This window comes from Pinus tabuliformis, chromosome X, assembly GCF_031772625.1.
Source record: "Pinus tabuliformis cultivar Carrire ecotype Pingquan chromosome X, CPIR1, whole genome shotgun sequence".
NCBI lineage: Eukaryota > Viridiplantae > Streptophyta > Pinopsida > Pinales > Pinaceae > Pinus > Pinus tabuliformis.
This window is the reverse complement of record NC_142308.1, coordinates 963,338,394-963,351,412: the sequence shown is the minus strand read 5'-3', so window position 1 is coordinate 963,351,412 and position 13,019 is coordinate 963,338,394. Positions and strand designations below refer to the sequence as shown.

Below are 13,019 nucleotides of genomic sequence, written 5' to 3'. Positions count from 1 at the left end.
CTTCCCAATGCTGGAATCAAACTGCAATTTCATCTTCAGATTTCAGAGAGAATGTTTTGTTTACATTGCCAGTCATGGATGACTGTACCTTTCCAAACCCTTGCCATGTCTCCTTTCTGCTCTTTTATTACCTCCCCTACTCAAATTGTCCTAGAATTGGTTATAAAATTGTTTTTGAAACAATTATACAACTATTCAAAATATTTTTACAAAAATATGATATAATAAATCTCATAATATTTGAAGCCAAAAGAAAATAAAGGGGAAGCTCTTTTAATGTGTATGCTTTGTATAATTAGCGAGCCCATTTTTAATTTTATAAATTTAATAACATGATCATGTAATTAACTTTGTCGGAGAGGAGGTTTAAGTGGAACCTAGGGTTTTTCCTCTGCACACATAAGAAAAACCTTAAACAACTTACAGGGGCACTTGGGCAGTTTCCAGAAAATCAAGGTAGTGCTTCTGTAATGATTAATAGCCATCAATTTTTAGATAGGTGGTTTGAGAAAAGTGCCTTGCGGGAGCACACCTTTGTGTAAAACACGTGCAATTTGTGCCACCGGGGTGTCGTTGGATCTGGACACAATATTTTGGACCATTGATCATTCTTGACTAAGCTGTTGCATCAAACTCCGCCTTGCTTCCCCAGGATGGTTGAGTTCAAGCTTGATGTGTTTCCCAACAATATCACTCCGGTTTGAGTAATGAAGTGTTGTCTCACCTTCCCTTGCATCCTCCACTTTATAATATTATCTTTATATACTATCTAAGACATTCGATCATCATAAAAATTAACTGAGAGATCCCAATAATGTGAAACCCTAGTATCAACGAAGAACTTCTGTGGTGCTACTTCAATTATGTATTGTTGAATCATGAATTTGTTGAAACATTTCTTAGCCACACTGCCCTGCCAAACTGGTTGGCATTTATTAATAAGACATTCATCATCCTCCTCTTCATCTTATCCGTTCACAACAAAAGCAACACAATTGATTCGGTGAAGCACCAATTTCCCATACCTTTTGATGGACTTGTTACCTCCTTCTACAACTACAACAGCCATACTATCAGACATTACAACACAACCGTCAATGGATTCTCTTGGAATTAATATCCACTTTGAAGCGTGGTTTCCTTTTTTTCATGACACTCAGCTAGAGTGAGTTTTTGTGCAATATTTTTGTCGACATGTGCTTGTTGATATTCAGCAGCAACACTGCAGATTTCCATTTCAAGCTTTTTCATATCCTGGGTTGATTCAGCACCAAGTACCTTCATAAGATTGCTCATATTTACTTTGCCTTTGGAGGCTCTATCAAACCCTACCTTATCATCTCTTGTCTATATTTTCCTTTGCAAGGCGTCGCTGTGAATGAAATTTCTTCTCCTCCTGCAAAGGCAGCTGCCAAGCTACTCTTTCCATATAAACCTTTATCAAAGATCCTTTCTAACTAATCAAGCACAATGTTAGATTATGAGAATATTCCAACAATTTCTTTATTCTTGTGAACTGTAGCCATGCAACTCTTCCACCGTAGCATAAAGATCAAGTATATTATGATAATGTTGCATTGAATATTCCATACTAACTTGCACCTTATTGGTCATGGTCCAAATCCAAGAGGAAAAAACAATCTACAACACCTGGCTCCAGTTGGTGACAGTTTTTTGCTTGGAAAGCGTTGAGAACCATAGATCAATGGCCTTAGTTGGGCATGGAGTCTAAAATTTTGAAACCCTCGGAATTTGAAAACTAAAGCCTGACATTTTTGAAAACTGATTTCAACAATGTCTTCTTCCTTTATTTTCCAAATAAACTAAACTGCAAACTACTACTCAAAATAAAACTTGTACATGACTGATCTCAATCAGGTGAAGTCAACCTTCCAATGGAACCAACCCTACACCTGAGTACTAGATCTAATTCCTACGTACTGCTGAGCTTGAGAAATTTAAATTAGCATGCACCACAAAAGATTTTCAGATAAAAAACCTGATACATACCCCAGAAAAGATATTTGTTGCTGACCAAAGAATGTTTCCATATAGTCAGCTACGGGATCATAAATTTGATAAAAGAATGTTTCAACTACCCCCTTCTCCTGAACAATCCACTGACATATATTTTCTTGAAAAAGTTAGCTATACTCACTTTCTAACTCCTAAATTTAGGGTTGTACAACAACCCGCTTCTTTGCATAATCAAACGAAAGAAATTCTTCCTCAGAAATATTCCTATACAAAACTGTGTTCAATCTTTCATACATTTCCATAGAAGCACAACTGATTTGAATATAAAAAGTTGAATATGGTGCCATGTTTTCTGGTACGACAATTGCTGATGTGACACATTTTTGCTAGAAACCAAGAAATTTTCATTACTGTGAGCAAAGTGCTTTGTATAATGTGAATACTCACTCTCATTTTCCACACATTTCCTTCAAGAAACACCATGTCAGATCCATTCATTAATTCAGGAAATGGGAAATCATCTGCTACAGAAGTAAAATTATTTTGCTAAGGCAAATTGTTTAACTCATAAGAATTTGACTTACAACCTGTAAAATTTGAGGAAGAAAAGTTTAGATCAGATGATTGTCCTTTTGACTCCTTCTTTTGCTGATTTATTCCCAGATTTGCATAAATATTTTGATAGGGAAGATTCCCACAGGCCCATATATTATCCTCAATTTCTTGTGCATAAAGAAACATTTGCTCCATAGTGAAAGGCTTCCTTTCCCTAAGAAAAAATGCCAAGTCAAGAGGATGAGTTGCTAAATAATACACCATGGCAACAACTTTAGGAGGTTGAATTTCTTTTGGCATGCTAAAATAAATTTTTTGAAACCTCCTATTAAACTCAGTGACTGATTCATTGCTCTGCCTCTGGATAGTATATAATTCCAAAAGGTGTTTTTCATATGAATTATGCTCGCCCCAACATCTAAGAAAGATATCCTGAAAACCCTGCCATGAACTAATTGAACTTGCCTCCAAATATTGGAACCATTGCTGAGCTTCCCGCTTTAATGTATGACAAAAAAACCTCAAAACCACATCTTCATAAATAATTTGAAATTTTTCCAAAAAATACTCAAATTATAAGACATGTTGTTCAACTGTAACATCATCATTCTCTCTAGAGAAACTTGGTAGAAATTTGAAGCTTTTTGAAGGATACTGATGAAGAATTGTAGGCAGCACCAAGGGTTTAAAGATCGCCTTGGCTCCAAGCTGAAAAGTAGTGGATTGTTTATGAGGTAGAGTTATATCTCCCAAATATGATGAATCATCACCTTTATGCCTAGACTGTGACTGATTATCTTTAGGAATTGTAATGCAACAATCATCTCTCCTCTCATATTTAGGAGATAAAGTTGTGTCAAGATCAATAATACAAGAAGAAGAAAGGTCTTCTTTTTCCAATAAAGAATGTACTTTTTGGGCTTTACAATCTTCTGAGAATATAAAGCAGGAAATAATATTTTTAATGTGAAGGGGAAAGTATACCATAGAGCTGATAATAAAAAATAAAAATTCCTTAAAAAACTTGAAAGCCTAATACTTGAACTTTTCATGTTGCTTCCTCATTTTCTTGTTAGAAAAAATTTAATTCGATGAAGCCATCATTAGTGGAGTCACGAGATGATAGATAAACAACCAATTTTATATCTAAATCTTTTTCACCATCAAGAAATATATCTTAATGCCCAGAGAAAAATAACTTCGTGTCTTCGTTCCCCAGTGACGACACCAAAAGATGTTGTACCTCTCAGGAGATAGTTCCTGGCTGTGGGGAACCCGTGCCCGAGACATCTTCAGATTAATTAAAAACAATTTGAAACCAATGGAAGGAAGGACAGACCATGAGGGCTTGCAAGAAAATCTTCTAGTTCCGAAACCCTAGCTTTCCAAAGAAGAATGGCCAGAGAGGCTATGAGAGTTGCAGGGTGGAGGTGTAAAGCAGAAAATGGAAGAGACAAAGTTTTGGCATAGGAAATTAAGAATCTGTGCTTTAACTCTGTAGAAAGAATAATGTAAGACTGAGAAAATATAAATGAAATTCCTAGATGTGGAGCGCTTCATTAAGGGCTTCAAGATTAATTTTAATGAGTACAATTAAGTAAATTCATAAAAAACTAAACCAAAGCACCAACTGTATCTTACACTAGCCAAGAGAGGAAAATACATAAATTTGAATGGTGAAAATCAAGAGAAAAACAATCATTGCAACTTACCAATGCTAGAATCAAATTGCAATTTCATCTTTAGATTTCAAAGAGAATGTTTTGTTTATATTTCCAGTCATGAATGATTGTGCCCTTTCAAACCCTTGCCATGTCTCCTTTTTGCTCTTTTATTACCTCCCCTACTCAAACTATCCTAGAATTGGTTATAAAACTATTTTTGAAACTATTATACAACTGTTAAAAATATTTTGACAAAAATATGATATAATACATCTCATAATATTTAAAGCAACAAGAAAATAAGGGGGAAGCTCTTTTAATGTGTATGCTTTGTATAATTAGTGAGCCCCTTTTTAACTCTATAAATTTAATAACATGATCATGTAATTGACTTTGTTGGAGAGGAGGTTTAAGTGGGAACTAGGGTTTTTCCTCTACACACATAAGAAAAACCTTAAACTTATGGGGACACTTAGGCAGTTTCCATAAAATCAAAGTAGTGCTTCTGTAATGATTAATAGCCATCAATCTTTTAGATAGGTGGTTTGAGAAAAATGCCTTGTGGGAGCATACTTTGTGAAAACCCCGTGCAATTTGTGCCACCAGGGTGGCGTTGGATCTGGACACAATATTTTGTACCATTGATCATTCTTGACTAAGTTGTTGCATCAAACTCTGCCTTGCTTCCCCAGGGTCGCTGAGTTCAAGCTTGATGCTTTTCCCATCAATATCACTTCGGTTTGAGTAACAAAGTGTTGCCTCAGCTACCCTTGCATCCTCCACTTTATAATATTATCTTTATATACTATCTAAGACATTTGATCGTCAGAAAAATTAACTGAGAGATCCCAATAATGTGCAACCCTAGCATCAATGAAGAAATTATGTGCTGCTACTTCAATTATGTATTGTTGAATCATGAATTTGTTGAAACATTTCTTAGCCACACTGCCCTGCCAAACTAGTTGGAATTTATTAATAGGACATTCATCATCCTCCTCTTCATCTTATTCCTTCACAACAACAACAACCCAATTGATCTGGTGAAGCACCAATTTCCCCTACCTTTTGATGGATTTTCTACCTCCTTCTACAACTACAACACTCATACTATCAGACATTACAACACAACCAGTCAATTGATTCTCCTGGGCATTAATATCCACTTTGAAGCGTGTTTTCTTTCTTTTCACTACGCTCAAATGGAGTGAGTTTTCGTGCAATATTCTGTCAACATGTGCTTGTTCACGTTCAACAGCAACACATCGGATTTCCATTTCAAGCTTTGTCAGATCCTGGGTTTCTTCAGCACCAAGTACCTTCATAATATTGCTCATATTTACTTTTAGCTTTGGAGGCTCTATCAAACCCTGCCTTATCATCTCCTGTCTATATTTTCCTTTGTAAGCTGTCGTTGTGAATGAAATTTATTCTGCTCCTTTGCCTGTGCTTCTCCAAATTGACTCCTTAATTTCAATATTTCTGCCTTCTTTGACCATTTTCCTTCCTCAACAAATTGAAATGTCATCCTCTTAGGCCTTAAGAGATTTGTTTTATTAATTCCCATTTTTGGATCAAAATGGGGATTGGGATTGGGATCTTCGTCAAATTCTGGTCTCAAAATTTGAAATGCTTCTTTTTTCTGTTTGTTCATTTTCACCTTCAAAGTGCTCAAGTTTGTAATTTTGGTTTGTCGATTACATTCTCAGCAAGAGTAGCCATATCAGAAATCTGCAAGGAAGCAACACCTGCTACACTTATAAGATCTATAGGACTATCATTTGTAAGAATATTTGAATTTGCATCTGACTAGGTCACACTTGGTATTAGATGCTCTGCAAGTGCCTCTCCATCCTGACTGAATATGAAGTCAATTCGAGTTTCTATTGATAAATTTGCAACAAAGTTTAATGTAATTTGCATCGTCATATTAGCTAAAGCCAATGCTGATTCCAAGTGACAAATGTATGCTAAAATTATTGTACTAGTACTTGTTACCACTAGTCGAGAGAGTATGAAAAGGACTATCCACCCTAAGGTGAAAGGAAGGAAAATCATGACACTGAGAAAAATTGCATTGTTGGCCAAAACTATAAATCTGCATCATCAACACCATCAAAAATTTGTTTGACATGTGCTTCAAGATGTGCAACTTGAATTTCCAAATGAGCAGCTACATTCTCAACATTTTTCCTTATCAATTGCACTGCACCAACAATACCTTGACCATCATCACCATTTTTGCAAAGTTCCGTATTTGATAAAATCCGTTACCCAAATGACTTTTGTAAACAAACAGAATGGAGTGCTTCTAATGAAGCTTCACACTACTGGATAGAAGTTATAGATTAAGGGGACAAAAAAATTGTTAAGAGATAGAGGGTACATGCAACCCATGTTGCATGGTAAAGCGTCAAGAAGGTCTCAATGCAACTATCCTACTCTGAATGTGCAATTATCACAAGCATAAAGAAAACCAAATCAATAATCTGCTCCATGAATATCAACTCGTCCAACAATATATGCTCAATTGTGACATGTTAAGGCACTAAATCACTGAGAATATGTAAAAGTTGAACAACACATAGCAAGTATTGGAGGCGTAACTCAACACCATTTAAAGATATAAGAACAACTAAAAGATGCAAAGGAAACTTCCAAGCTACTCTTTCCATATAGACCTTTATCAAATAGTCAGTGCTACAACTGAGGGTCAGCTGAGGCAGTCTGCAACATGATTGGTGTTGCCATTTTTGTATTTAATTTTCAAGTGTAATTGTTGCAGATATGTAGACCACTTCTGATGGCGATCATTCTGCAACTTCCCTTGTGTTTGTATAAACTAAAGAGGTCGGTGATTGGTGTGGATGACCATCTCCTTCCCTAGAATGTAATGCTTCCATTGCCGAAAATCTTGCATGATAGAATACATCTATTTATCATAGGTGGGGTACTTTCGAATTGTATTGGAAAGTGTCTCACTATGATAGGCCACTAGATGCCCGAGTTGAGTGAGGATTGCACCAATAATATAGTCAAAGGTGTCTATCTCAATTTCAAATGGTTGTTGCAGGTCTGGCAGTGTCAGTACCGGTGCAGAGTAGAGTCAATGCTTCAACTTAATGAATGTCTTTTGTTGGGACTCAGACCAGGAAAACTTTGCTTTTGCCCTACCCTTAGTAATCTGACTCAAAGGCCAAGTGATATGGGAGAAGCACAACAAAAACCTCCGATAAAAATTTGCAAGGCCCAAAAAGTTGTGAAGCTCTGTTAGAGTGGTCTGGACTGACCAATCTCGAATGACTTGGATCTTAGTTAGATCTACATGCATGCCATGTTCATCGATGATGTAACCCAGATATTGGACTTGGATCTTTCCAAATATGCATTTCTCCAAGTTGGCACACAATTTGTGTTGTCGAAGGGTTTGAAGGACCTGCCAAATGTGTTGCAAGTGTTCTTCCCAAGTCTTGCTAAAGATGAGGATGTTGTCCAGATAAATAACCACAAATGTGTTGGTGTAGGGTCACAAGATGTCATCCATTAGCCTCATAAAAGTAGAAATGGCATTTTTCAACCTAAAGTGCATAACCAACCATTGAAAAAGGACTTCCTTGGATTTGAAGGTGGTGTTCCATACATTTGTGGGCTCTACTAGAACCTAGTGATAACCAGACTTCAGATTGATCTTGCTGAAATAATTGACCCCCTTGAGTTGGTCCAGAAGGTCATTAATCCATGGGATTAGATACCTGTTCCTGACAATAATTTTGTTTAGTGCCTAATAATCAATGTCGAGCCTCCAAGTCCCATCCTTCTTTTTTACAAGTATAATTGGGCTCCCACAAGGTGAGGAACTTGGTAGGATGTGCCCCTTTTGTAACAACTTCTTGATTTACCACTTGATCTGTTTATTTTCCACAATGGAGTGGCGATATATCAACCCGTTGGGTAGAGTTGTTCCAGGAGTCAGATTGATCGAATGCTTGACCTGACAGTGCAAGGGTGCCCTTGTGGGTGAGGATAAGATGTCCCTGTATTCTTCCACGACCTTATCCACCTACTTTGTTTGCATGGAGGAACCTTTCTTGGGGGCCATGGTGGTGGCTACGATATTCCCCTTACTTTGAGAGTGAATCAGAAAGAAAACAAATTTCCTAGTATGGGAGATGATCTTACTGCACTTCTTAGCAGAGATCAAAGAGAAAATGTTAGGCGGGGCTACCTCCGGTATCCTGTATGACTTATTACCCAAAGAATAATAACAAAGCGATGTCTAGACTCATATAAAACATGTCGCTTCCACAAGTATGGTTTTTCTAATAATACATCACAAACTTCAAGAGGAGCAACATCACACAGTACCTCATCCGTGAAGGGCTTGATCTATTGACTGACGTGAAGATCTTGTCCTTGGTGAAGCCACCCGATGGTGTACGACTGCGGATGTGTTGTAGCTGGTAGGCCCAACTGCTTCATTACCTCTGCTGAAATGAGGTTCTTTTGGCTCCCATTGTCAAAAATGAACTACAGCGGATAACCCTTCACCCATATAGGTGAGTGGAAGAGGTGTTCCCCCTCCTCTGGATCTTCAAGCTCAATATTTAGGATCTTGGTGGTGGCCATGATGGCACTAGGCTCCGACAATGATATTCTTCCCTTCATCATTCCCCTGATTCTGACTCAGAGTCAGAACATGTTTCTGATTCAGAATCCTTCATCTCGTCCACCAGTGGCTGCTTGGCTTGACACTCACTTGTGTTGTGAGTGGAGCTCTTATGGAACTCACACCACTTTCACAGGTCCTTATTTGTCTTCGTGGTTTTATTATTTTCTTGTGGCTTTGATGGGTTATCCTGGGTCACCCCGCCTTGGTTTTGTCCTTTACTCTACGGTTTGGGGGCTGCTTTCCCTTGCTTCAGATTCGTAGAACCAAAGTCTCACTTTTTCTGTTTAAACTTATGCTCAATATTGACAGTGTATCAATACACCTGTCGAGCAAGGAGATGTATAGGAACTCCATCTCATCCTAGATGTACTTATGTAGTCAATTGTGGTACTTGAGTACCAAATGTCGCTCAGAATCCTTGATACCCAACTTCATGCGAAGGGTATGAAAAACAATTGTAAACTAGCTAGTAAACTTTCACATTCAAAGTATGATAGTTGCATTGGTACCTTCTTGACACTTTACGATGCAACATGGGTTGCATGTAACCTTTATCTCTTAACAACTTTTTTGTCTTCTCAATGTCCATTACTGGGAAGCTTCATTAGAATTTCTGAAGGGCTCTGGACCTTATTAGATGGATTTCTTTCAACATTGTTGGCATTAGATTCCTACTACAGTATATTTTGGATTTCAAACAAACTTTGTAGTAGCACAACATTCAATTATACTTAGCTTTCTTATTCCCAAATTATCCTCTTGTCGTTTGCCCCGCAACTCTGGAATCCTGCCTTTAGGCTCCTAATAATTTTTCTAGATCTAGAGGGGTTTCCACATTCCTCCTTTCTTTCAATTCCTCATACCTAACACATGAGGTTTCTTTGAGAGGGAACTGTACCATCTCACATTTTCTGAAATGTTTCCTACACTTTTGTCACTTATATCTTATCTTCAATGTTGTAATGCAAGAAATGCAATTGTCAGTTATAAGGCATCATCTGAACAAAATCAATACCAAATTTTAATCTTTTAAGTGTAATTTTTAGGTCATAGTAACAAGGTAGTGATGCAACTATGCTCTAATACCACCTGTAATGAACCCAATCCCTATATTCATTTTGAGAGGTAAGGTCAACTTCTCAGACATCACACAACAATTCATTGTTTTCACAAGTCAATTTCCTCGAAATCATGGTATAATTATCAATGGACATATTATTTTTCAAGTGATACAATTCACGTAGCAATCTACACTTCTAATATTATACATATATTACATCACTTCCATACAAATCTACACTTCTAATATTCTACGTCAGTAAATTTACAAAGGCCTTTAGGCATGAACCATTCTTTATTGCAAAAGTTTTATTCTTTGTTTCCATGAGGTGCACATTTAATTATGCCTCATTAATGCCTCATTACCTCGAGTCTCTTCAAGATCACATGTAATACCAATATGTCACTCCTGAATATCCTCTCCAGGTGTATCACCATAGAGAGCACCTTGTTAGTGATATGTAGTTGTGGGTTTCACATGAAGTGTTTTTGTTTGGAAATAAATAGACCTAAGTTACACTAGAAATGACTTCTTTGGCACGAGGCTTTTGATCTTGAGTGGTAAAATTATTAGATGGAAATTTGAGTTATAAAATTCCATAACAATGTTCTCCAAGGACAAGAGTGAGATTGAGTTTCTATTATATTGTTAGAAGGCTCATTCTCATAGACAGTGGACATGAACTCTTCTTGTATTGAAAACATATTGACTTTATACAAGAGAGGGGATTGAAAATTATTTACATGCGACAGAGCCTTGGCTTTATTACTGGTGGTTCTATAAATAAAAAAGGAAAGAAAATAATACTACTCTATGGATGAATTATATTTACTCCTTAATTAATACTTTAATGGTTTGTTAAGACAACATATTTGACCAAATGTTCCAGTGGATACAAATACCCATGGGAGCTACCATGAGATTTTATACGATTATTCATTTGAATGACCACCCTCTCCAATTAATATTAAGGGTAATTGCATTCTAGATAGGGTAAAATGGTTACAATATCACCAATATATGTGTGTGTGTGTGTGTGTGTGTGTGTGTATATGTATGAAAACTAAATACTCCCAATTAATCCTAGAAGATGGGTCTAGCTCTCTGTTAGAATTATGCTTAAAATACGAACATTAAAAATTGTGAGTAGAGATCCTTGACTTTCCTTGTTACAAAATTGAGTATGTTTACTCAAGTCTTTGCATGAGTAAAAGGAAACTATAGATCATTAGTTTAAATGATTATATGGTGCTTAAGACTAGGGGCTATATATATATATATATATATATATAGAGAGAGAGAGAGAGAGAGAGAGAGAGAGAGAGAGAGGAAAACTACATACTCCTAATTGATCCTGGAAGACAAGTTTGGATATAGGCTAGAATAGTACTTAAAATAGCACTCAAAATTGTGAGCAAAGATCCTTGAGCATCCCACAAGTTCATGATGTCTTCCATAAGTACAAATTTGAGCATGTTTTCTCAAACCTTTCATGAGTAAAATGAAAATATATATCATTAGTTTCAATTTCTAAGTATGATGCCATAGCTTATTTATGCATGATTACATAGTGCTTAAGTTGATGGCGTAGAGAAAAGTTTATAAGAAAAAGTACATTGGTGAACATTCTACATCAGATGTTCTCTGAAGATTTAGGTTTTTTGAGTCACTTCTTAAAAACTTATGCCATCTATGAGGCTTGTCATCAAGACAGATCAGGTAAGACTTAGTTGTAACGCCTATCAACAGGCCAAGTGCCTAATTTTTTAGTGGCATCTTTATAAACACTCTTCAAAGGAACAATTCGATCAGTCATGCTATAAAATCATTACCAAAAGAATTATACACAACATGCAACATCATAATAGTCATAATAACAATAATTAAAAATAAATGCAGAGACTTGCCTAAAATATTTAGCTTACAACTTAAGAAGGCTATGTGACTTTCCACCCAACCATAGGCCCATTTGTGCATAATATTTCCTATAGCTGGTCACCCCCTAGCTAAGCCATGATACCACCAAGGGAAAACTCAGGTTCTGATGTAATTTTTAGATGTGAAATCCATTCTCTTTCATAGGAAAATAATGGCAGCTGCCCTCTACCTGCTAGGTCGTGACTACCATGAATTGTCCATATGCCTTCCCCAGTTTGTTTTAGCTACAAAATGAAGTCCCTTATATGCCAAAGTAGTCTCTTAGCAATTTCCCTCTCAATGCTTACTCTCCATCCCAATTGGCATGAAATTTACAACCCCCCTTTTCCCAGTTTGGGGTTGGGTTTTCCTCCCCTAAATTAGTTGTCAAATTCGATATTTAACAAGCCCAAACACTAATAAAGGGTCCCATATTGGATTCAACACCATTTGGGCATGAAATTTGGCTACCTTATGAATAACTATCTACTAGAAGTTACCAACAATAAACCCACTTGTGAATCAACTCGTTTTCCACTCATGGGTATTCTTTGCTCTCAACAAAATCTTTCCCTACACTTCCCAAGTCTTTAGCACCCTCCCTATGTTGAATTTTCAAGGTCTTCTGATCTGATAATTACTTTTAATGATTTAATCCTTCTTATATTCACATTCATCATTAAGAAATTACATAGAATATCTCAACAATAGAAGCAGTAATGATAGTATGATCCTAAAGAGAATGCCAAACAAGAGACATAAATAATTACCTTGGAAAAAACCTCTTCTAGGGAAAAACCCAACAACCTTTTCTTAGAGAATTAATCCAGTTCAACAAGATATACAATTTTATATCCAATTAGAAACAAGGTCAAGTTGAACATAAGCAAACCCGGGTCAAAACTGGTAAGTAGGTTTAGAAATTCAGTAAGAGATTTGATCTGTTGTTCCTCAGAAATTTGATCTACCTCAAGGATTTGGTCTACGTCAGAGATTGAATCTTCCTTAGAGATTCAGGCTACCTCAGAGATTCTGTCTACCTCAGTCTTCCCATAAACAGGGTCTACTAGCTTTCTCTCAAACTAGGTCTGCTACCTTAGATTTTCCTCAGAGGCTTCAGTTAACAATAGATTAAAAGTAATATACTTTGGCTACCACTGTTGGACACCTAATCCTC

At 36.6% G+C, this 13,019-nt stretch overlaps 1 protein-coding gene across 1 annotated transcript; it reads right to left on the bottom strand.

The window, feature by feature from the left end:
* Window positions 1–5,005: 5,005 nt before the first annotated feature.
* Window positions 5,006–5,578, bottom strand: LOC149142917 (pre-mRNA-splicing factor). Its single transcript, XM_089451623.1, is given in 3 exon segments — window positions 5,006–5,378; window positions 5,380–5,425; window positions 5,428–5,578. Coding segments are annotated over 3 exon segments (570 nt in total).
* Between the last annotated feature and the right edge of the window lie 7,441 nt (window positions 5,579–13,019).